This window comes from Trachurus trachurus, assembly GCF_905171665.1.
Source record: "Trachurus trachurus genome assembly, chromosome: 21".
Classification (NCBI taxonomy): domain Eukaryota; kingdom Metazoa; phylum Chordata; class Actinopteri; order Carangiformes; family Carangidae; genus Trachurus; species Trachurus trachurus.
This window is the reverse complement of record NC_139899.1, coordinates 33,270,554-33,292,325: the sequence shown is the minus strand read 5'-3', so window position 1 is coordinate 33,292,325 and position 21,772 is coordinate 33,270,554. Positions and strand designations below refer to the sequence as shown.

The 21,772-nt window shown below is 41.9% G+C and overlaps 2 protein-coding genes across 8 annotated transcripts in view; one reads left to right on the top strand and one right to left on the bottom strand.

Annotated features, from left to right (window-relative positions):
- Positions 1–12,408, top strand: part of pikfyve (phosphoinositide kinase, FYVE finger containing) — a 72,853-nt gene extending 60,445 nt beyond the window's left edge. For all 5 annotated transcript variants that reach the window (XM_083996368.1, XM_083996369.1, XM_083996365.1 and 2 more), the window contains 10 exons: positions 416–511; positions 823–903; positions 1,024–1,118; positions 1,216–1,272; positions 4,569–4,745; positions 5,419–5,522; positions 8,451–8,579; positions 10,533–10,794; positions 11,716–11,790; positions 11,899–12,408. In XM_083996368.1, the coding sequence (XP_083852494.1) occupies positions 416–511; positions 823–903; positions 1,024–1,118; positions 1,216–1,272; positions 4,569–4,745; positions 5,419–5,522; positions 8,451–8,579; positions 10,533–10,794; positions 11,716–11,790; positions 11,899–12,014 (1,192 nt within the window). In that variant the 3' untranslated portion in view covers positions 12,015–12,408. The remainder of the gene's footprint in view (positions 1–415; positions 512–822; positions 904–1,023; positions 1,119–1,215; positions 1,273–4,568; positions 4,746–5,418; positions 5,523–8,450; positions 8,580–10,532; positions 10,795–11,715; positions 11,791–11,898) is intronic.
- Positions 12,409–20,224: 7,816 nt separating this feature from the next.
- Positions 20,225–21,772, bottom strand: part of ankrd44 (ankyrin repeat domain 44) — a 54,238-nt gene continuing 52,690 nt past the window's right edge. For 2 of the 3 annotated variants that reach the window (XM_083996382.1, XM_083996383.1), the window contains exon 27: positions 20,225–20,886. In XM_083996382.1, coding sequence (XP_083852508.1) covers positions 20,594–20,886 — 293 coding nt within the window. In that variant the 3' untranslated portion in view covers positions 20,225–20,593. The remainder of the gene's footprint in view (positions 20,887–21,772) is intronic. The other variant, XM_083996384.1, reaches the window with a different exon arrangement.

The window sequence follows — 21,772 nt, the reverse complement described above, 5'->3', positions numbered from 1 at the left end:
AGAGAATGAGAACCTCTCCTCTGATTGGCTGACTGTTTTAGAGTGGCATGTGGTCGGACCAATCACAGGCAAGTAACTGGAACCTAAGCTGCATTCATACAAATTGAAAAAAAACAACTGGTCACGGTGGGCGGAGTTACCTTGTGTGTGACATCACAGAAAGGAGGAAGTGCTATCTGCTCGTCTTAAAGAGACAGTTCCTACAAATGGGCGGTGTGTGTTTCTCCGTTTATGACCAGTTTGATGCATGGGGCAGTTTATACGTGGCCCAGAGACCTCCCCAAGCACGAAAAAATAACCAAAATCACATTTTTCATGCCATGGGGCCTTTAAACAATGTGAAGTCATGTAACCCCCCCCCCCCCCCCCCCTCCCCCAGCGTGCCGACAGTGAGTGATGTGCCGTGTCTCCACAGCGACCCAGACAAACACTACCTGATGTACGAACACGAGCGGGTTCCCATCGCCGTGTGTGAGAAAGAGCCGAGCTCCATCATCGCCTTCGCCCTCAGGTCTCACACCGTCCTCTCTCTGTGTCCTCTCGTCAGTTTGTTTGTTAAGTATCGTGATGTTTTAATGTGTGTTTGTAAATATCCTGTTGTTGTTGTTGTTGTTGCTCTTTCCTGTTATCTACTGGTCCTCTGTCTTTATGGACTTTTTATGTTAATTGTTGTATTCTTTTGGGGACTACGGATGTAATTTAGCACATGTGATAAATCTGGTGTATTTACTGTGGTACTCTAGCACTCACTGTTCATTAATATGCACTGTCCCCACTAAATAAACAAATAAAGTAAAGTAAAGTTTACTTGTTTACCTGCAGCTGTAAAGAATATAAAACAGCTCTGGATGATTTGTCCAAGACGTCGAACACAGGAGGAGAAGAGACTCCTCAGGCCGCCAGGTAACACACACACACACACACTCACACTCACACACACTGCTCGTCTTAATGATGATGATTGTGTTGTTGTTGTTGTTGTTGTTGTTGATGCTGATTATTATTATGATTGTGTCTCCCCAGCGGGGCGGAGAGTCGGGTGAAGAGCAGCCCGGGTCGGCCCAGTGAGTCTCTGTCCTCACAGCAGAGCCGCAGCAGCCTGGACACAGACCCACTCAGTGAGACACACACACACACACACACACACACACACACACACACACACACACACACACCTCCCTCTCCTCTCTGACTCATCTCTCTCTCTCTCTTCAGACTCTGAGCTGACGGACAAACAGAGGAAACAGACGTTGAACCCTCACGTCGAGCTGCGTGAGTTCTTCCTTAACAAACTTTAATGTGAATGAAACTGTCGATCTGAGGACGTAAACAACAATCGGTAACACTTTACTTGAATAGGTGTTCATCAGATTGACATAACACTGTCATAAACATCAATGAATACTTATGACAGCTGTCGTTAAGTGTCATTCGCTAAGTTATGTCACTTTTGATGCAAAGTTGACATTGTTTGAGATGTTTTTGTTCTGACAACTTGACATAAAGACAATTTAAACTGTCATAGCAGACCTAATGGACAAACTTTAAAAATTATGTCAAGTTCTCGTAACAAGGAACATCTCAAACAATGTCAACTTTGCATCAAAAGTGACATAACTTACCGAATGACAATCAAACAACAACATGTGCAAGACAAAGTCAACAGAAACAGAAACAACATAAAAGTCACAGTGACATGAATTAAACAGAAACAAAAGCAGGGTATCCGCTGGGTGTTGAAAAGTATTAAAAGGTGATAAATCAATTTTGGGAGAATTAAGACCCTTAAAAAGTATTAAAAAGTCTTTTCACAACTTTATAAAGTCTTAAATTTTGAAGGTATTTTTCTGAATTAGCTGTCCAAGAGTTTGAGTCCTAAAAAACATAGTGAAAGTGTGTGAATTTATTCGTTTTATTAAAAAACAAAGATGAACCAGGCGAGTGAGCATCCGAGTAGTCGAATATCGGCTACAGCCCTACTGGAAACTAAATCAAAGGCCTATTTTGAATTCTGTTGTATCATAGTGGTCTACAGTCTTTATCACAAACTAAAACTGTTCAGTTAAAAGTGTCACAGCTTGAAGTGGTGGTGAGGTGTTGAAAAATATTGAGAAAGTCTTGAAAAAGGTATTAAATTAACTTCAAGATTCCTGTATAAACCCTGAAAATAAAATAAAATGAGTCCAAAACTAGACCAGTTGTAACTGAAGTTTGATCAAACAGAACTTTATCTCCTCATCTTTTCTAATTAAACATTTCTAATAGTTTCAAATGAAAAAAACACACTCTCTGTATCTATTATATGTAAAATACTGTTGATGGTTTGTAAAAAAAAAATAGCTTTAACAAGGTGTTGGTATAAAACTGAGTCTGAGCCGGTGGATGGACAGAGAGAAGGAAATGTGTTTAATCTCTCAGATCTAGAGCGACTGCTTTCATCAGAACAACAGAGGACGCTACACGTTAACAGTTAGAGACACAGGACGTTAAATATAATAATATTATCAACAGAGGAGCCTCCATGTTGTTTTTTGTTTGTTTTCCTCCACAGCTTGTTTCCCCTTAACCCTTAGATGCATAAGTGGGGTCAAAAATGACCCCATGGCTTGTTATTCTTCAATATCTTTGAAATTAAAAGTAATTATAATTTCATATTCCAGGTATTCCTCATAAAACATGTTTGTGACATGAGGCCATTTGTATTTTAAAAAAATATTTCATTAATTTTAAGAAATTGCAGTTTTTGTATCACTACCCCACTCTTCCATAAGCGGGGTCAAAAATGACCCCAAGCATTTCCTATGGAATTTCCAAGGAACCTTTGATTCTCATCAACACTGACTGGCAGTATACTGTTACTGTCCTATTTACACATCTGATGTCAGTAGTCTCACCACCCAGGAGGTAATTTTTACACAGCAACATACTGTACATGTAAGTATTATCTTCATTCATGAACTTATTTTCCACATCCATGACTTTTCTGTGATAGAGTATAACGTTAGTATTATTGTCATCAAATTAGCCTACTTTGTTGTTACAAAGTAGTTGTTGTTACAAAGTAGGCATTATTTAGCTTAACTGCAAAGTAATGTTAGTACTTTGATGTTAGCTAGTATAGTAAGGTAGATAACATAACTGCATTTGTTGTGTAGAGAGTGAGACTCATAATATATCTATAACTTCCCTGTAATAAAAGCTAACCCGTTATAGGGGCCTACGATTATTGACTATTGTTGTGATGTATGTATATGGTGTGTGCACGTGCGTGTGCGCATGCATGTCTGTGTATTTACATACATATTACATATTATATTTTACATACTGTATTTATATAAATGCACAGACATTTAGTTACATAGCTACATATTATTGGTTTATACAGTAGTTTTGTGTGCCATTCAAACATTGTCCTTTTTATGTTTTCTTATCTAAAGTATCATGGCTGCTATAGGAGGCCAGCTAGGATTCCTGTGGACCTTGCCCAACAAATGATCCTACTGCACACAGTGAGAAGAGAGAAGATGTTTGTGTGTTTACATATGTGTGGACAGTGTTATGGTCCCCGGACCTACTGAATGTTCTCTGTTCGTCCTCCATAGTCAAACAGACAGACGGACACACAAACAATGGATTTTGACATTTTTGATACCTGATTGATTGTTTTGTGATCAAATGTGAATAAAAAGTGATACATGAACATGTCAAAAATGAAATCACTCTTTTGTTGACCAAAATATAATGAAAACCATCATTTTTAACCAAAATTAAAGACATTCATTGCAAAAACGCATTGATTCTAATTGGGGTCATTTTTGACCCCACTCATGGAAGAGTGTAGGTATTGGTAGCTCATGCATCCAAGGGTTAAAGGGATAGTAGCATTTTTTTAAAGTGTGGTTGTATGATCTACAAATAGCCCCTAAGTACTTTAATTGCAGTAGCAGACTCTCTGCACTCCTCCCGTTAGCAACGGCAGCCCATAATAGCCCTGCCCAGAGATTTACAACATACAGTGTTGTGAACAGACCCAAAGAAACGGCCTATTTTCACGGCCTAAAATAGGTTTTACCTGAAACATAATTTTTTCCAGCCCTTCAAAGTTCAGGAAAAACACAGTTTTTATTTGGACCTAACCAACTGCTGATCGGCGGGCGCTAACCCTGGGCGGAGGGATACGTGAGTTGGTTAGGTCCAAATAAAAACTGTGTTTTTCCTGCACTTTGAAGGGCTGAGAAAAATTATATTATAGTGAACAATGGAACTGTGTATTTTTTTTTTCAGGTAAAACCTCTTCTAGGCCGTGAAAATAGGCCGTTTCTTTGGGTCTGTTCACAACACTGTATGTTGTAAATCTCTGGGCAGGGCTATTATGGGCTGGCGTTGCTAACGGGAGGAGTGCAGAGAGTCTTCTACTGCAATTAAAGTACTTAGGGGCTATTTGGAGATCATACAACTCCACTTTTAAAAAATGCTACTATCCCTTTAAATTGAAAAGACTAAATAAAAAGTATAAAACACAAAGGAACGAACCCTCTGTGACCTTTTCCCTCCTCGTCCGTGTGCAGAGTTCTCTGATGCCAACGCTAAGTTCTACTGCCGGGTCTACTACGCCGAGGAGTTCCACAAGATGAGAGAGGAGATCATGGAGAGCAGCGAGGACGACTTCGTCCGCTCGCTGTCCCACTGCGTCAACTGGCAGGCACGAGGAGGGAAGTCCGGCGCCGTCTTCTACGCCACGGAAGGTCAGACGCCCTCAACGAGTCGCTCAGAGTTTCCTCTGTTAAAGGAGCATTCCGGCCATTTTTGACCCCTAGATCGTTGTCCTGATGGTCACCCAGTGTTGGTTGGAGCAAAAAACTAAAAGCGACTTAAATTGATGCAGGCAAACCAGAGTTACCATGGCTACCCGGCGCTAGGGATAGCCACAATGCTAACCCATGGGGGCAATTCTTTCAACCACAACAAACAGTCAGAAAACAATCAGATATCTCTGGTCCATGACTGGAATCCTTAGAGACACCACTGAACTCATATAGTGTAGAGTAGAAACAGTAGAAACTTTGTGTTTTTGCCTGTAGCCACTCACCTCAGATAGCCCAACTCTGAAACATCCCAGAAAGACATTACTATCCCATCACAGAGAGAAACTAACACTTTGTCCTGGTTGTGATGATTTCTTTACTAAAATAAACGGTCAGAGATATTTTGGACATCACCACTGCACTGCTCCACCGCTTATTTTAGTAAAGAAATCATCACAACAAGGACAAAGTGTTAGTTTCTGTGTCGGGGAGAGCAGGCGCTCTGTGATGGGATAGTAATGTCTTTCTGGGATGTTTCAGAGTTCTCCTTTAAGCTGGAGATGTTTTGACTCCCCTTGTGGCTCCTCCCCCTCTGACTCCTCCCCCTGTGCAGACGACAGGTTCATCCTGAAGCAGATGCCCAGACTGGAGGTCCAGTCCTTCCTGGACTTCGCTCCTCACTACTTCACCTACATCACTGGCGCCGTGCAGCAGAAGGTCAGTCACCTGATGACCTCATGGTTTTATAGAAACAGACTCTGTAGAGACTATTTTATCAAACTGCTCCTACTATTAGAAGGACAAAGTGCTTGACGTAAAACAAAAGAAAGGTCAGAAGAGTAACGGGGGTTAAATGATGATGACTTTGTTTATTGCAAAAAAATAAAACAATTAAATAAGAAAGAGATGATTCAAAAGCTGCACTCAGATAGCCTGACAAGCCAGACTACATCATTAAAGAGGAACTAAACCCCCAAACCACTTTTTTCTGCTGAAAACAAATATATTTGGGTATAAGGTAGTGTTGTCAGTTGATTCTGGTCCAACTTTTGACATTTTAGTCAAAATATTTCAACTTGGTGTATTTTGTAGTAAAAATGTAGAGTGACTGCCCTCTATGGGTTGAAACACGGCTATTACAATCGAATTTTTCTATTGGCTGAGATGGAGGCAGATGACGTTTTGGAGGCAGCTTTCGTCACCGGCCACCAGCTCCCCGACCAATCAGCACCGGCTGCTGCCTGCCGCTAACGGTTGCTAGGCAGTCTAGCTGCTCTGCTGCAGCTAACGGCTGCTAACAGCTGCCTGAACGGGAATCGTTAGTGCGGCCGCCGCTGGCGCTAACGAGCCGTTAACGAGCTAACGAGCCGGCGGATCAGCTGTAGATGCTGTGTCACGGCTCTGGCGTCCTCTCCTAGTAGTGTCCGCCCTACTAGTGCTGTTAGAGTCGCTCGTTAGTAGCTCGTTAGCGCTAGCAGAAGTGTCGATGTGTGTTTATTACTTTTTTTTCTCTTTTGTGTGATTTCGCGGGTGTGAATGGGGCGCAGGGGAGGGGGAGGGGGGATCGGAGAGTGCTCCTGGAGTCCCGCCCATAATCAAGGCATTTTTTGAATTTCAAGCTTAGAGCACGTCATCCAAAACTGAGGGGTTTAGTTGCTCTTTAACATGTCTAGTCTGGTAACGAGCGGTAGACCTCGGCTCAATCCAGGGGGCGGGATGAAGGCTGTCTTTCAAACTGCCTCTGCACCAATAGGGTAGCGCTACGACCAATCAGAGCAAAGAGCTGGATGACGTCGGTAGATTAAACTTTTCCCATATCCCGTCGGCAAAACACCAAATACATCCTTCTTCAAAATGAACGACTTCAGTGCAGTTTCTTGCTCAACTTTTAAAGAAAATGACAAGTTTAATTGACCCTTTGTCAAGGCCCCGCCCCCCACAGTTACTGTTGCTAGGTTGGACAAACAATGGTCACGGAAGGGTTAACTAACTCCCATTGGAAACCATTGAAAATTAGGCAGATTTAAATTGCTAGTAAGGGAAATTTGAATTAACTTATACATCAGAAAAATAGTGTCCATGATAGAAGACAGACGTGGCTAAAGAGCGATTGAACGGGCATTACCCGACTTTTCCGAAAAATGGGGGGAAATCATTGTTTTGGTCACTCACGAGCTAGTAGCTAACGGGGCTAGCTAACGTTAGCTACAAGCTAATCTCCGCCGATCTCCCGTTTCTCCTCGTAAAACTTCACAAAGTTCAAAAGACATTAGTAGCGGTAATGTTATGTTTGCTAGATAACTTTGAAGGTATTAGATCGTCTCTGTTTATGAACACGACCAGAGAGTGGACTGGAGGATGAATGAGCTTCAATAGCACTGGTACAGCCAGGGAAAACGGGCTCACTTCTCATGAGGACTGCACACAACAACAACAAACAAAACTTTGCAGTTAACCCCTGACCTATGCCTACAGCTCCCCCTAGTGGACCACCCCCAAACCCTATTATTAAGCTCAACTAAATACATAACAGAAGGTTAAAGTAATATTATATAGTACATAGGCTAAGTATGTTTATTGATGTCTTGTGTTTAGGGAATGGGATAAAAATGACTCCGGGAATACGTTCCAGATATTGTGAGTCGCTATTGCAGGAACCCCAGCAACACATTTTAACCATATTGAAAAATTATAAAGTCGTTTTTGCCCAAAAGTTGCTGTCTGCCTATCTTGTTTCATAGGGTTTCATCCCATGGTTGTCCAACCTTAGAATGTTGCGCAACACGTGACATGGGGAGAAGCGATCTGATTGGTGGAACAGCAGACCAATCAGAAGGCCAACAAAGGGTCAATTCTTTCAAAGTTGATGAAGTTTAGTGGCTTCAAAGCATTCGCACCCTCGTCCTGGTATAAATTACAGAGTCATCTTAAATTGGATTATCTCCCAAGTATGGAAGATTTTAAAGCTAGGATCAAGGACTATTTGACTACTGAATGCACATGTTCTCTCACCGAACGCAGCTGGTGATTATAATGTATTGATGCGATTTGCTGTTATTGTTTTAGCTGTTTTTATGTTTGTTTTGTTGATGTTGTCTAAATGTGGATGTACTGTGCTGCTTTCTTGGCCAGGCCCCCCTTGCAAAAGAGATTCTGAATCTCAATGGGATTATTCCTGGTTAAATAAAGGTTAAAAAAAAAAAAAATTAAAAAAAAGATGCCAACGCCGATTCAAACGATTCCTTTGCCAAAGCCATCGTCTTGTCGTGTTTTTCACCGTCGCAAGTATGTCGTCATGGCGTTAAGCCGCCCAACGACTCTCTGAACAGATAGAGCGCTGTGATTGGTGAACACAAACGGTGTTCCAGACTCAAAAAGTTCCTATGGCTCGTTTCTAGACCCACCTACGGAGAAAATAGATTTGCTGCCGCTAGGGTGCAGATAGATTTATAGGCTAACACTCAGAGGAACTCCTGCAGAGTTGTATTGTTGTGTTTGTTGAGGGTGAACTTCAGCTTGACAGACTTTTATTTTGGTAGGACAGACAGACATCACTGATGGATTTGAACCTTGGATTGGTTTAGTTCCTATCAGGTTTCCAATAATCACTAATCACTAATCAGATTGATGTGTTACCTCCCACAGCGTCCCACGGCGCTGGCTAAGATCCTGGGAGTTTACCGCATCGGATACAAGAACTCCCAGAACAACACGGAGAAGAAGCTGGACCTGCTGGTGATGGAGAACCTGTTCTACGGCCGCAAGATGGCTCAGGTGAGACCATGACCTCATCATGACCTCATAGTGACCTCATCATGACCTCATAGTGACCTCATCATGACCTCATCTGACCCCAAAACTTTTTTTTAAGCTGAGACACTACAGGTGAATAGGGTAAAACATTTTAACTAACAGATTTCACCATGAAACTTCCCAAGTTTATCACTCACATTAAGACAAATATTTTTTTGTATTACAAGTTTTGTCAAATGTAATGTTTAAATATGTAAATGAGCCCATATCTAATTAAATATGCGCTAATTTTCATACATTTCCAGAACAGAAAACTGAACAATGGATAAAACCACTTTCAAAATTCTTGTTTTATTTTATATTAGAGTCAGAAGTTTTTACAGAGGAGGATTTTGGATATAATAGTGGGTATTAGAGTCCATTAATCCTGTTATAAGGTAACAGGTAACATAACTGACGACTTATTCCTCTTCATTCCTTCTCGTATGAACGTCACTCTCTCCAAAGGAAAAGTTGTCCCTCAGTACGTAATAATTTTTCCAGAACATAGCAATGGATCTTCTGGCATTTAAAAGACACAGTTCTATTATTATTCCTTCACTTTTGTTGTATTTGTGATCTTTTGGGTTAAGACCTTGGAGAATAAAGTGCAGAATTCTTTTTGAAATCATTTTTTCCGTTGCTTTTTTAACCTCTTCCCAAGAAGATTTGATCTTGCTGCTCTGCCACACACAGTGGAATAATGTCTGACACCTGGATTTAATGAAACACTAAGGGCGCATTCACACTGTCCTCCTTTGGTCCGCTTTAAACGGACCAGAGTTCGTTTGCTCGGATAGTCCGGTTCGTTTGGGCAGGTGTGAAAGCTCATACGAACTCTGGTGCGGATCAAACAAACGAACTCTGGTCCGCTTGAAAACGGGGGTCTCGGTCCGTTTGCAAGTGAACCCTGGTTCGGTTCGTATGCAGTGTGAAAGCTCAGCGGACTAAACATATACGTAATGCATGACGTAGTGACGCAAAACCAAAACAGAAAGAGGAGAAGAAGAAGAAGAAGAAACAAATAAGGTGGCGGCAATGCACCTACAAGTTGGATGGATAAATGTCCATGTGATTTCAAATCTCCACATCAACCTGCCAGGGAGGGAAGACCCACACACACAACACAGCAACACAGCTGCACTGCCGACACAGCTTCTGTGAGAGCTGCCTGCTGGTCCTGGCCCAGACCCGAGCCCCGGGGACCCCCCAGACCCGAGCCCCCCAGCCCGGAGCTGCGGACCGGGACATCGTCTGCCCGCTGTGCCGACAGACCACAGCCCTGTCCGGCGGTGAGAGGAGGATGAGAGCCGTCCTCAGGGTGGATGAGTCCGTCCTGGAGCAGCTGCTGACCGGGGGGGGGGGGGCTGGACCAGGAGGAGGAGGAGGAGGAGGAGGGGGACGGGCAGGTTCACGACGCCTGCGACGACCAGGACCAGGTCCAGGACCAGGACCAGTCAGCCGGGCACAGCGGCTCCTCCTCGGGCACCGAAATGCGCTCTGCTTCGCTGCCTTACATGGTGGTCGTACTGCACGGCTTGCTGAGCCAAGTGCAATTGGTACATAAAAAAAGAAACAACATCCCCAAAACAGCCAACTTCACATGCTGCTCCATGTTTACTGTTACCCAGCAGGTCTGTCAGTCGCGAGCGGAGTGACGTCGACTTTTGACGCTCAGAAAGTTTGGTGCGCTTGGGGCGCAAGTTTGGTGCGGTTCAGAAGTTGCAGTGTGAACGCGGAACCGAACCAAGTGATAATGCAACAATGTTGCAACTTTCAGCCCCCCAAGCGAACTCGAGTCCACTTGGTTAGGTGTGAAAGCAACCTAAGAGTCTTCTGTTCCTGGGGCTTTTAATGTGAAGAGCTGTGTGGCTTTTGTTTTGAAAGGCTGTCCCTCCCTCCCTCCCTCCCTCCTTCCCTCCTTCCTGCCTGCAGGTGTTTGACCTGAAGGGCTCTCTGAGGAACCGTAACGTGAAGACGGACTCGGGGAAGGAGAGCTGCGAGGTGGTCCTGCTGGACGAGAACCTGCTGAAGCTGATCCACGACAACCCGCTCTACATCCGCTCCCACTGCAAGGCCATCCTCCGCGCCGCCATCCACAGCGACGCCTACTTCCTGTCCAGCCACCTCATCATCGACTACTCGCTGCTGGTCGGCCGCGACGACGCCACCGACCAGCTGGTGGTGGGCATCATAGGTGAGGGGACATTTCTTTGTCAAATTTTATGTTTAAATATGTAAATGAGGCAATATCTAATTAAAGGGATATGCCAACATTTTTTTTTTTATTACGTGTCTTGCCTCACTTCCGAGTCCATGACAAGCTGATAGACACCATCCTTTCGACTGTGCGTGCAGTAACAAGGGAGCTGGCACACAGCTGATTAGCTTAGCTCAAAAACGCCGGAGCTTGAACCAAAATAAACCGTCTTTGCTTGAACCCTCCGTTTTGACCGATCTCGTCCCGTTAGCGGCATTTGACCGCTCAAGATGCCTGGTTTCCGTTTAGAGTTGCTGAAGAGTTTCTCTGATGACTTTAGGTGGAGGCAGGCTAACACTACCTATACACTTCCAGTGTTTGAGCTAAGCTAATTAGCGACTTTAGGTAGGAGGCAGGCTAACACTACCCATACACTTCCAGTGTTTGAGCTAAGCTAATTAGTGACTTTAGGTGGAGGCAGGCTAACACTACCCATACACTTCCAGTGTTTGAGCTAAGCTAATTAGCGACTTTAGGTGGAGGCAGGCTAACACTACCCATACACTTCCAGTGTTTGAGCTAAGCTAATTAGCGACTTTAGGTGGAGGCAGGCTAACACTACCCATACACTTCCAGTGTTTGAGCTAAGCTAATTACGGCGATACGGCTCTATCTCCCTTGTTACTGCACGCACAGTTGAAAGGATGGTGTCTATCTGCTGGTCATGGACCCGGGAGTGAGGCAAGACACGAAAAAAAAAATAATGTTGGCATGTCCCTTTAAATATGCACTAATTTGCATACATTTCCAGAATAGAAACCTGAACAATGGATAAAGCTACTTTGTTTTATCTTGTTGACATATTAGAGTCAGAAGTTTTTACAGAGGAGATTTTTGATATCTCTTTTTATTATTTAGATTACATCAGGACCTTCACCTGGGACAAGAGGCTGGAGATGGTCGTCAAGTCAACGGGCATTCTGGGAGGTCAAGGTCAGACTGAGCTCTGGGTTTATATCAGACCTTTAGGTGGAACATCTGTTCACGTGCACACTCAAATATATATATATGTGTGTGTGTGTGTGTGTGTTGTGTCTGCAGGGAAGATGCCGACCGTCGTCTCTCCAGAGTTGTACCGAGCTCGTTTCTGTGAGGCCATGGACAAATACTTCCTGATGGTCCCGGACCACTGGACCGGCCTGGGGGTCAACTGCTGAGCACACACACACCCACACACCTGACACACACACACACACACTCAGACTGAAGCACACACACACACACACACCTCAGACTGAAGCACACACACACACACACACACACACACAGAGACTCTGCAGAGGAAACAGCACAGTGTCATTCCAGAGCAGCAGCGCCTCCTGGTGGCTCCTTGACCAGTTTTTATCACTGTTGTATTCTGTCCCTCCGGGCTGCCGTAGTCCTCAGGTGGTGTTGTTTTTAGTGCCATGAGCCCGTCGTCGTCTCCTAGGAGACGCTCCACCGTCGTCTCCTAGGAGACGCTCCTCCTCCGTGTCCTTAGAGTTTGTAAACAAACTAATTGATGTAATTTAAAGTTTGTAAATGTACAGAGATGATGTAACTATTAAAAGATAATTAACACTCAGCTCTTTGTCACCGTGTGGTCATCACACAGACGTGAGTGTGTGTGTGTGTGTGTGTGTGTGTGTGTGTGTGTGTGTGTGTGTGTGTGTGTGTGTGTGTGTGTGTGTGTGTGTGTGTGTGTGTGTGTGTGTGTGTGTGTGAGAATATGTATTTACATACATGTGTATGTTCAGTGCCCTTCCTGATTTCTTACTGTTTTGCACATTTGTCAAATGTTTCAGATCATCAAAGAAAACCCAAGTAAATATAAAATAAAGGATGATTTCATTTATTAACGGAGAAAAGCTCCTCAGACCTGATACAACCCGTGTGTGTGTGTGTGTGTATGTTCATGTGTGTGTATGTATGTATGTTCATGTGTGTGTATGTATGTATGTTCATGTATGTATGAATGTATGTGTGTATGTATGAATGTGTGTATGTGCATGTATGAATGTGCATGTATGAATGTATGTGTGTGCATGTATGAATGTATGTGTGTATGTATGAATGTGTGTATGTGCATGTATGAATGTATGTATGTGCATGTATGAATGTATGTGTGTGCATTTATGAATGTATGTATTTGCGTGTGTGTGTGTGTGTGTGTGTGTGCATGTATGAATGTATGTATGTATGTTCATGTATGTGTGTGTATGTATGTCCATCTATGAATGTATGTATTTGCATCTATGTATGTATGTGCATCTATGTATGTATGTGCATGTAGGTATGTATGTGCATTTATGAATTTGTGTATGTGCATGTATGAATGTGTGTGTGTGTGTGTGTGTGTATGTGCATGTATGAATGTATGTATGTGCATGTATGTATGAATGTATGTATGTGCATGTATGATTGTATGTGTGTGCATGTATGAATGTATGTATGTGCATGTATGAATGTGTGTGTATGTATGTTCATGAATGTATGTATGTATGTGCATGTATGAATGTATGTATGTGCATGTATGAATGTGTGTGTATGTATGTTCATGAATGTATGTATGTGCATGTATGAATTTGTGTATGCATGTATGTATGTATGTTCATGTATGAATGTATGTGTGTGTATATATGAATGTATGTGCATGTATGTATGTGCATGTATGTATGAATGTATGTGTGTGTATGTATGTGTATGTAAGAATGTATTTATGTGCATGTATGTATGTATGTGCTGATAATTCTAGGGGCCCAGCGCCCAGTAGGGCCCATAAAAACGTACACTGTAAAAACTCAACATCTTTCCAAGAATATTGTATGTGCATGTATGAATTTATGTGTATACATGTATGTATGTATGTGCATGTATGAATGTGCATGTATGAATGTGTGTATGTGCATGTATGTATTTATGTATGTGCATGCATGTATATGGCAAGGCAAGTATATGCATGTATATGTACAATCCTATGAATAAATTGTCTCCATTGAATCACTGATCAGCTGCAGCTTTAACTTTTCTCCATCAGAGTGAAGAAACCAGGAAACTCTTTAAATTCCAGTTTGTAGTTTTTATTGCAGGAATTCAGCATCAGATCCTTGAATCAGTTCAATCAGCAGGAAATTATCAATAATAATAATATAATACTTATCAATTATTATTATTATATTGGGCTCATCCTGCTAGGAGCCACGCCCACTCTACTGCTTTAAAGGACACTTCCACCACATCACACACGTCTTATACCAGTCTCATCACTCTGACCGTTATTATTATTGATTACAACAATTATTCATTCATTCATAATCACTGATTTAACGTGTCGTTCCTCTGGATGTCAAGAGTCCTGGGACCTCGGTGCTGCACTGCAAAAACTCAAATATCTTACCAAGAATATTTGGCTTATTTCTAGTCAGAACAAACCTCATTATAAGACTCATCGTATTAAAAAGCAGCTTGTTTTTAGACACTTTTGACTCCTTTCAAACAGATTTTCATTTGAAATAAGTAGAAAAATCTGATAGTGTAGGGTTAGGGTTTTTCTTCCTTATTACAAGCACAAAAATGTGCTTTGACTGGCAGATTTTTCTACTTATTTCAAGTGAAAATGTGTTTGAAACAAGTGAAAATGATCTAAAAACAAGTTAATTTTTAGGTGATGAGTATTTAAAGTGGAAAGAGATTAGTTTTGACGAGAAATTAGACATTTTGGCAAGAAATAAGACAAATATTCTTGGAAAGATTTTGAGTTTTTGCAGTGCGTTCTCCAGCTCCATGTTCTCGGCTTTAAAACCAGTGATTGAACAACTCTCCCTTTCCTTCAGTTATGTTATGTTGATTTCTTCACACACACATATACACTCTGTATCCTTATTTGGTCATCATCCTTTCCTTCCTTCACTCACTTAATACAGTGTTAGGTACTTTTCCATTGCCTAACACACAGCAACACCCTGCACTTCCTCTTTTACATCTCAACACACGATACTTCATCTTTTTGCACTTGTTTGTTGTTGAAATGAAAAATAAAAACGAATGGAGCATCTCTTGTCTACACTGCAAAAACTCAAAATCTTTCCAAGAATATTTGTCTTATTTCTTGTCAAAATGTCTCATTTCTAGTCAAAACTAATCTCTTTCCACTTTAAATAAGACTCATCACATAAAAATGAACTTGTTTTTAGATCATTTTCACTTGTTTCAAACTAATTTTCACTTGAAATAAGTAGAAAAATCTGAAGTTTTTTGTGTTTGTAATAAGAAAGAAAAACTTGCTCCACTATCAGATGATTTTAAGTGAAAATCTGCTTGAAAGACAAAAACAAGTGTCTAAAAACAAGCTACTTTTTATGTTTTGAGTCTTATTTTAAGTAGAATGAGATTTGTTTTTGACTACAAATAAGACGAATATTCTTGGTAAGATTTTGAGTTTTTGCAGTGTATCACTACTGTCCTAAAAGCCCACCTGAAAAAATATATAAAAAATAAACCAACAGCACCAAAACACTGTAGGGAGGAGGAGGAAGTAACTACCTCACTGCACTTCAGCTGGAAGAGACTTTTCAAAATAAAAGCGCGGCAGCAGCTGAGAATAAAGGGAGGCGACAGGCGAGTGAGTTCAAACTGGTTTTATATTGAAGAGTTTCTATAAAAGGAGGAGAAGCTGCGTCGTCGTCGTACTGCATCAGGAACTGGAGAGAAAATCATCATCATCATCAGACTCAACGAGACCAACGACCGTCAGGACTCGTCGTCGTCCGGGCAACAGCAACAAGAAGAATCAATAACCCATAATAATAATATTATAATAATACTGGCAGACAGATGGCGTCTCAGCAGGGGGCAGTGGAGGCAGAGGAAGACTGTGCTTGTTCACGTCGTGTGCTTCTTTAGTTTCAGTTTCAAAGAGGAACTCAAACCTCTGTCGACTCATTAAAGGGATAGTTCAACATTTTTGGCAAAGTGGCCCCATTGCTATAATCCCTATAGTTATTATAGCAGTAGGTTTGTTACCTTTAATTGTCGGTGCAAGCTATTGTTAGAACGGCGGAGCAGAGCCGTGAGCTGCTCAGAGCTACGCTACAGAGGCTCATTATGGGATTTCTTGGTTTCCCTCATCAAACTCATCAAATACACAATCCAACAACTCCACAACGCTCTGGTGGACAAGTTGTGAGCTGCACATTCACCACGCTATGAGATGATAACACAACGTTACCAGACAGAGTTGTTTTAGAGGGAAATTCAGAGACTGTTGATGAAAAACTGTCCCTGAAGGCAACACTCATCAGTGGTTTTACATGAATTTCCCTCTAAAACAACTCTGTGTGGTAACGTTGTGTTATTATCTCATAGCGTGGTGAATGTGCAGGTCACAACTTGTCCACCAGAGCGTTGTGGAGTTGTTGGATTGTGTATTTGATGAGTTTGATGAGGGAAACCAAGAAATCCCATAATGAGCCTCCGTAGTGTAGCTCTGAGCAGCTCACGGCTCTGCTCCTCCGTTCTAAAAATAGCTTGCACCGACAATTAAAGATAATGACTCTACTGCTGCTATGACTATAGGGACTATGGCAATGGGGCCAATTTGCCAAAATGTTGAACTATCCCTTTAAAGAACATCTTGACACATCAGCACATCTGTGTCCTGGAACATCAGCAAATAGAAAAAGAAACCAAAAAACGAAACACTGTTTGTTTGTATTCAACGTCGCTCAGTGATGATGTCATTATGTACAAAAGCAGGTTCATACCAGTACCTAACACACACACACACACACACACACACACACACACACACACACACACAGACAGACACACACACAGGAAAAGGCTGAAACTGTCGACAAATCACATAAAAAGACCAAAATCTATATAAATTTTTTATCCTAATCAAATTATTAAAACACCGTGACCGTGTCCCTCCGCAGCGGAAAGTAGTTCCTCATGACAGATGTTTTTGTTTTGATTCTGGGACAAACAGGAAGTCGTGTCATCATGTGATTTGTTGACAAAAAAAAACAAAAAAACATCAGTTACAAAAAAGAAAAAAAAGAAAAAGGCAGTGATAAACAGTAGAGACAAACTAATCATCTGTATTGATCCTGATACTAATCAAACATCAAATTTATCAGTTCACCACAATCACAAAACTCCATCAGGTCTCCATGGTAACCAGGTGTTTAATTTGTCCAGGTCCTGAGGTCGATTTTCTCCTTTAATCAATAAATTGATAATAAAACGTTTTTTCCGAAACATAAAACCAGCAAATATTAACTTTAAAAACATCAATAAAGTGATTTAATTAATCAATTATTTAAAAAAAAATGTTGCTGATTCATTTTCATTTAAAATCTAAAATAAAAGGAGAAACTTCAGTTGAACTTAAAGATTCATTCAGCTGCTCTTCAGCTTTCAGTCACTTTACATGGTTTTCTTCAGCACAGAGGTTAAACTCGTTAGTGGATAATATTCGTCCTGTTTGCAACATGAGTTTACCTGAGTCAGGAAAACGAATTTGATGCGCCTGCATTATCCAATGTGAAAAAAAATACCACACTTTCATCCCAGATTTAATAAAAAATAGAATTTTGCACAAAGTTTGGGCTCCATCGTCTGATAGATGAGTTATTACACTAATGCTAAGACCCACAGTGGAATCAAATTAAATTTTCTTTTCTGTACAGCTTCAACATTAAATCTTCTTTTCTTTGTTTTGATCCACGGTGGAGCAGAAGTCGGTTCAGACCTGTGTGACTCTGTGTTGTGATTGTGATGAACTTTAAACTTAACCCTTGTGCCTGATGGGTTTTTTTTTATGCCACCATTTTATTTATTCCCCATTGACAGTCGTTGGGGTAATAATAGTCATGTATTATAATGGATGGGAGGGAGCTTTTCTTTGAATCTGAGGGTTAATACTTATGTATTTGTAACGACTTGTAACAACTCATTCTAAGGAACCAGAAAGCTTTCATTTGTATGCGGATGTGATTCCACTTCAGTGAAATACGGATTTATGTAAGACATGTTTGATTTTTGATAATAAAAAGCCAAATAAATTACATACTGGGGCTTTGGGGGGTTAAAAGTCTGACATTACACTGCAAAAACTCAAAGTCTTTCCAAGAATATTTGTCTTGTTTCTTGTCAAAATGTCTAATTTCTAGTCAAAACTAATCTCTTTCCACTTAAAATAAGACTCATCACCTAGAAATGAACTTGTTTTTATTTCATTTTCACTTGTTTCAAACTAATTCTCACTTGAAATAAGTAGAAAAATCTGCCAGTGAAAGCAAGTTTTTTGTGCTTGTAATAAGAAAGAAAAACTTGCTCCACTATCAGATTTTTCTACTTATTTCAAGTGAAAATCTGCTTGAAAGAAGTAAAAAGTGTCTAAAAACAAACTGCGTTTTAATGTGAGGAGTCTTATTTTAAGTAGAATGAGATTGTTTTGACTAGAAATAAGACAAATATTCTTGGTAAGATTTTTTGCAGTGTAATTGAATATTACTATTGATCATCAGAGGAGAAGTAGAATAGACGATCTATGCAAAAAAACCTGGAAAAAATGATTCACGTGGAACTATTTTTATGGCGTTTTATGACACTTTAGTCTCCTAGTGAACCTGAATCAGACACAAGGGTTAAAGCAGATGAAGAGGTGAAGAACATCAAGGCACTGACACGTTAGAGACGATGGCACCGAGGGGGGAGGAGGAGGTGGGAGGAGGTGAGGGGGAGAGGGGGGGGTGAAGGCCCTGTGTTACATTGAAGTGCTGCAGCATCTGTACCATCATGTGTTAATAATAATAATAACAATAAAATAACACAACAAAAAAACACCTGGAGGAGCTTTTCACAGGTGGAGAGGAGTCACTTGGTCCCCGTGGTTACCCTGGTCGTCATGGAAACAAACCCTGTGTTTTTACATCCCAGTGGGAACATCCCAGCTCCCAGAACCTGAACCTGAACCAGGTCGACTTCACTTTTTTTTTTGTTGGAGTGAAGAAACGACGACGACTTCCTGTCTGTGAGGAAGGAAGAAAGCGCTGGCTGGTCCAGACTCTGGCCGGTGCACCTGAACGCATCACGACCCGGGGCTGAGATGTTCCACCTGTCGATCAATCGATCAATCAGCTGATCAGCGATCAATAAGACTCTCCTCTCTCACCCGGAGCTTCAGTTCATCAGGCTGTGGTTTGTGCTTCATCCTCCTCCTCAGTCTCTGATATTTGGTACAAACAACGAGCTGAAAACGTCAAAGTTAAAACGACTTCGTTTCTGTACAAACAGGTAAAAATGGCTTCTGCTTTTTTTTTTTTTTCTTTTTTTCTTTTTAAATTCTCATTATTATTATTATTTTTTTTTTTTTTAAGACAAACGAGTCTCAGCTGCTGAGACGAAAGTACCGAGGTCGGTTTGGATCGAAGCACCGTGAGAAGAAAGAACGAACCGTGGTGAGTGAAACAGCATGCAGCTGGTCCAGGTCCAGGAGACAAGAGGACCATTCTGTCCGTGTCCTCTCAGTGTTCGATATTAAATCAATAACTAATAATCACATGAATAAATTAAAGTTTTTTTTATTTTTCTTTATTTTTTAAAAATCTGAACCTTTGATCTGAATGAAACTTCCTGTTTCATCTCATTAATATTAATTTATTCTAATGAGCTGAACTGAAGTGATGAAGATGAATATATTAAAATATATTTAAAATATTTAGAAACAAAACGTTGCTGCTAAAAAAACATAATAAATAATATTATTGAAACTAAAACATCAACGTGTGATAAATGAGATTTTATTTTATTTAAAGGGACAACCAGGAGTTTCTCCAGCGGCAGAACGAAAAATTCTGCGACAATAAAAAAGTCTCATATTAATGTGGATGAATCTCCGTTACCACTTGTTAATGGTCCATTTTAGATAAATATATGGTTTTGTCTCTATGGTTATTTTGTTATTATTAGTGGTGGTGGAAATGCTGGGCGAGCCGACCAGCGTTTCTTTACTTTCGGTTTCGTGGCGAGTCATGAGAATAACGCCGCCGAATCGCCGTTTATGGTGGGAACTACGACAGTATGTGATCGTCTTCCAACCTCTGACTTTAATTCTTGATTAATGAAAACAGTCTGCACTGCAAAAACTTAAAATCTTTCCAAGAATATTTGTCTCAAATTCTCATTTCTAGTCAAAACAAACCTCTTTCCACTTAAAATAAGACTCATCACATAAAAAGTAGCTTGTTTTTAGACACTTTTTACTTCTTTCAAGCAGATTTTCACTTGAAATAAATAGAAAAATCTGATAGTGGAGCAAGTTTTTCTTTCTTATTACAAGCACATAAAACTTGCTTTCACTGGCAGATTGTGTGAAGTTCATTATTAGGTGATGAGTCTTATTTTAAGTGAAAAGAGTTTAGTTTAGACTAGAAATTAGACATTTTTATAAGAAATAAGACAAATATTCTTGGAAAGATTTTGAGTTTTTGCAGTCTGTCTTGCGCCGGTCAAAGAATTTCACGGTGCGGAGGCCAATAAATGTAGTGTGAAAACACTTTGCTTTTCCAAAACTCCTCGTTGTCCCTTTAATTAATCTAATTTAATTGTTTTTATATTTTTTTGTCATTTATCGATGTGATTATTGATTCATTGATTTGATATTGAACACTTGGCTCCATCACTGAGTCTCTAGAAGGAGGGGGGGGGCAGTTATAGCTCAGGTGCAGGTGTGGGGGGGTGTTGGGGGTCAGAAGGTCTCTGAGTCCTCTGAGTCGTTCTCTGGAGTTCCTTCGCTGGAGGGGCCGGAGCGGGTCCTGGGGCTGCGCGGCGGCCCACCGCGGGGGGGGCCACCGGGGGGGCCACCGGGGCCGGCGGGGCCTCTGAGCCCCTGGGGGGGGGGCAGCTGCCTCAGCAGGGAGCCTGGGGAGGGGGCCCCGGAGGAGCTGCAAGGGGAGCAGAAAGGCATCATGGTAGCCAGAATGAGAGCCAGGCAGTCGGCCACCTCGCGACTCGGAGCGCAAGCCAGAGCCGGGGTCAGACCTGGAGAGGGGGGAGGGGGGGGGACATGGAGACAAGAGGGGGAGAGAGAAAGACAGAGGGGAGGGAGGGAGGAGGGAGGGAAAGAGAGAGAAAGACAGAGGGGAGGGGGAGAGGAGGAAGGGAGGGAGAGAGAGAAAAAAAAGGTGGGAGCAAGACAGAGAGAGAGAGGGGGGGAGGGAGAGAGAGAGAGAAAAGGGGGAGCAAGACAGAGAGAGAGAAGAGGGAGAGAGAGAGAGAAAAGGGGGAGCAAGACAGAGAGAGAGAGGAGGGAGGGAGAGAGAGAGAGAAAAGGGGGAGCAAGAGAGAGAGAGAGAGAGAAGAGGGAGAGAGAGAGAGAAAAGGGGGAGCAAGACAGAGAGAGAGAGAGAGAAGAGGGAGAGAGAGAGAGAGAGAGAGAGAAAAGGGGGAGCAAGACAGAGAGAGAGAGAGAGAAGAGGGAGAGAGAGAGAGAAAAGGGGGAGCAAGACAGAGAGAGAGAGGAGGGAGGGAGAGAGAGAGAGAAAAGGGGGAGCAAGAGAGAGAGAGAGAGAGAGAAGAGGGAGAGAGAGAGAGAAAAGGGGGAGCAAGACAGAGAGAGAGAGAGAAGAGGGAGAGAGAGAGAGAGAGAGAGAGAAAAGGGGGAGCAAGACAGAGAGAGAGAGGAGGGAGGGAGAGAGAGAGAGAAAAGGGGGAGCAAGAGAGAGAGAGAGAGAGAAGAGGGAGAGAGAGAGAAAAGGGGGAGCAAGACAGAGAGAGAGAGAGAGAAGAGGGAGAGAGAGAGAGAAAAGGGGGAGCAAGACAGAGAGAGAGAGAGAGAAGAGGGAGAGAGAGAGAGAAAAGGGGGAGCAAGACAGAGAGAGAGAGAGACAGAGAGGGAGAGAGAGAGGAGAGAGAGAGAAAGGGGGAC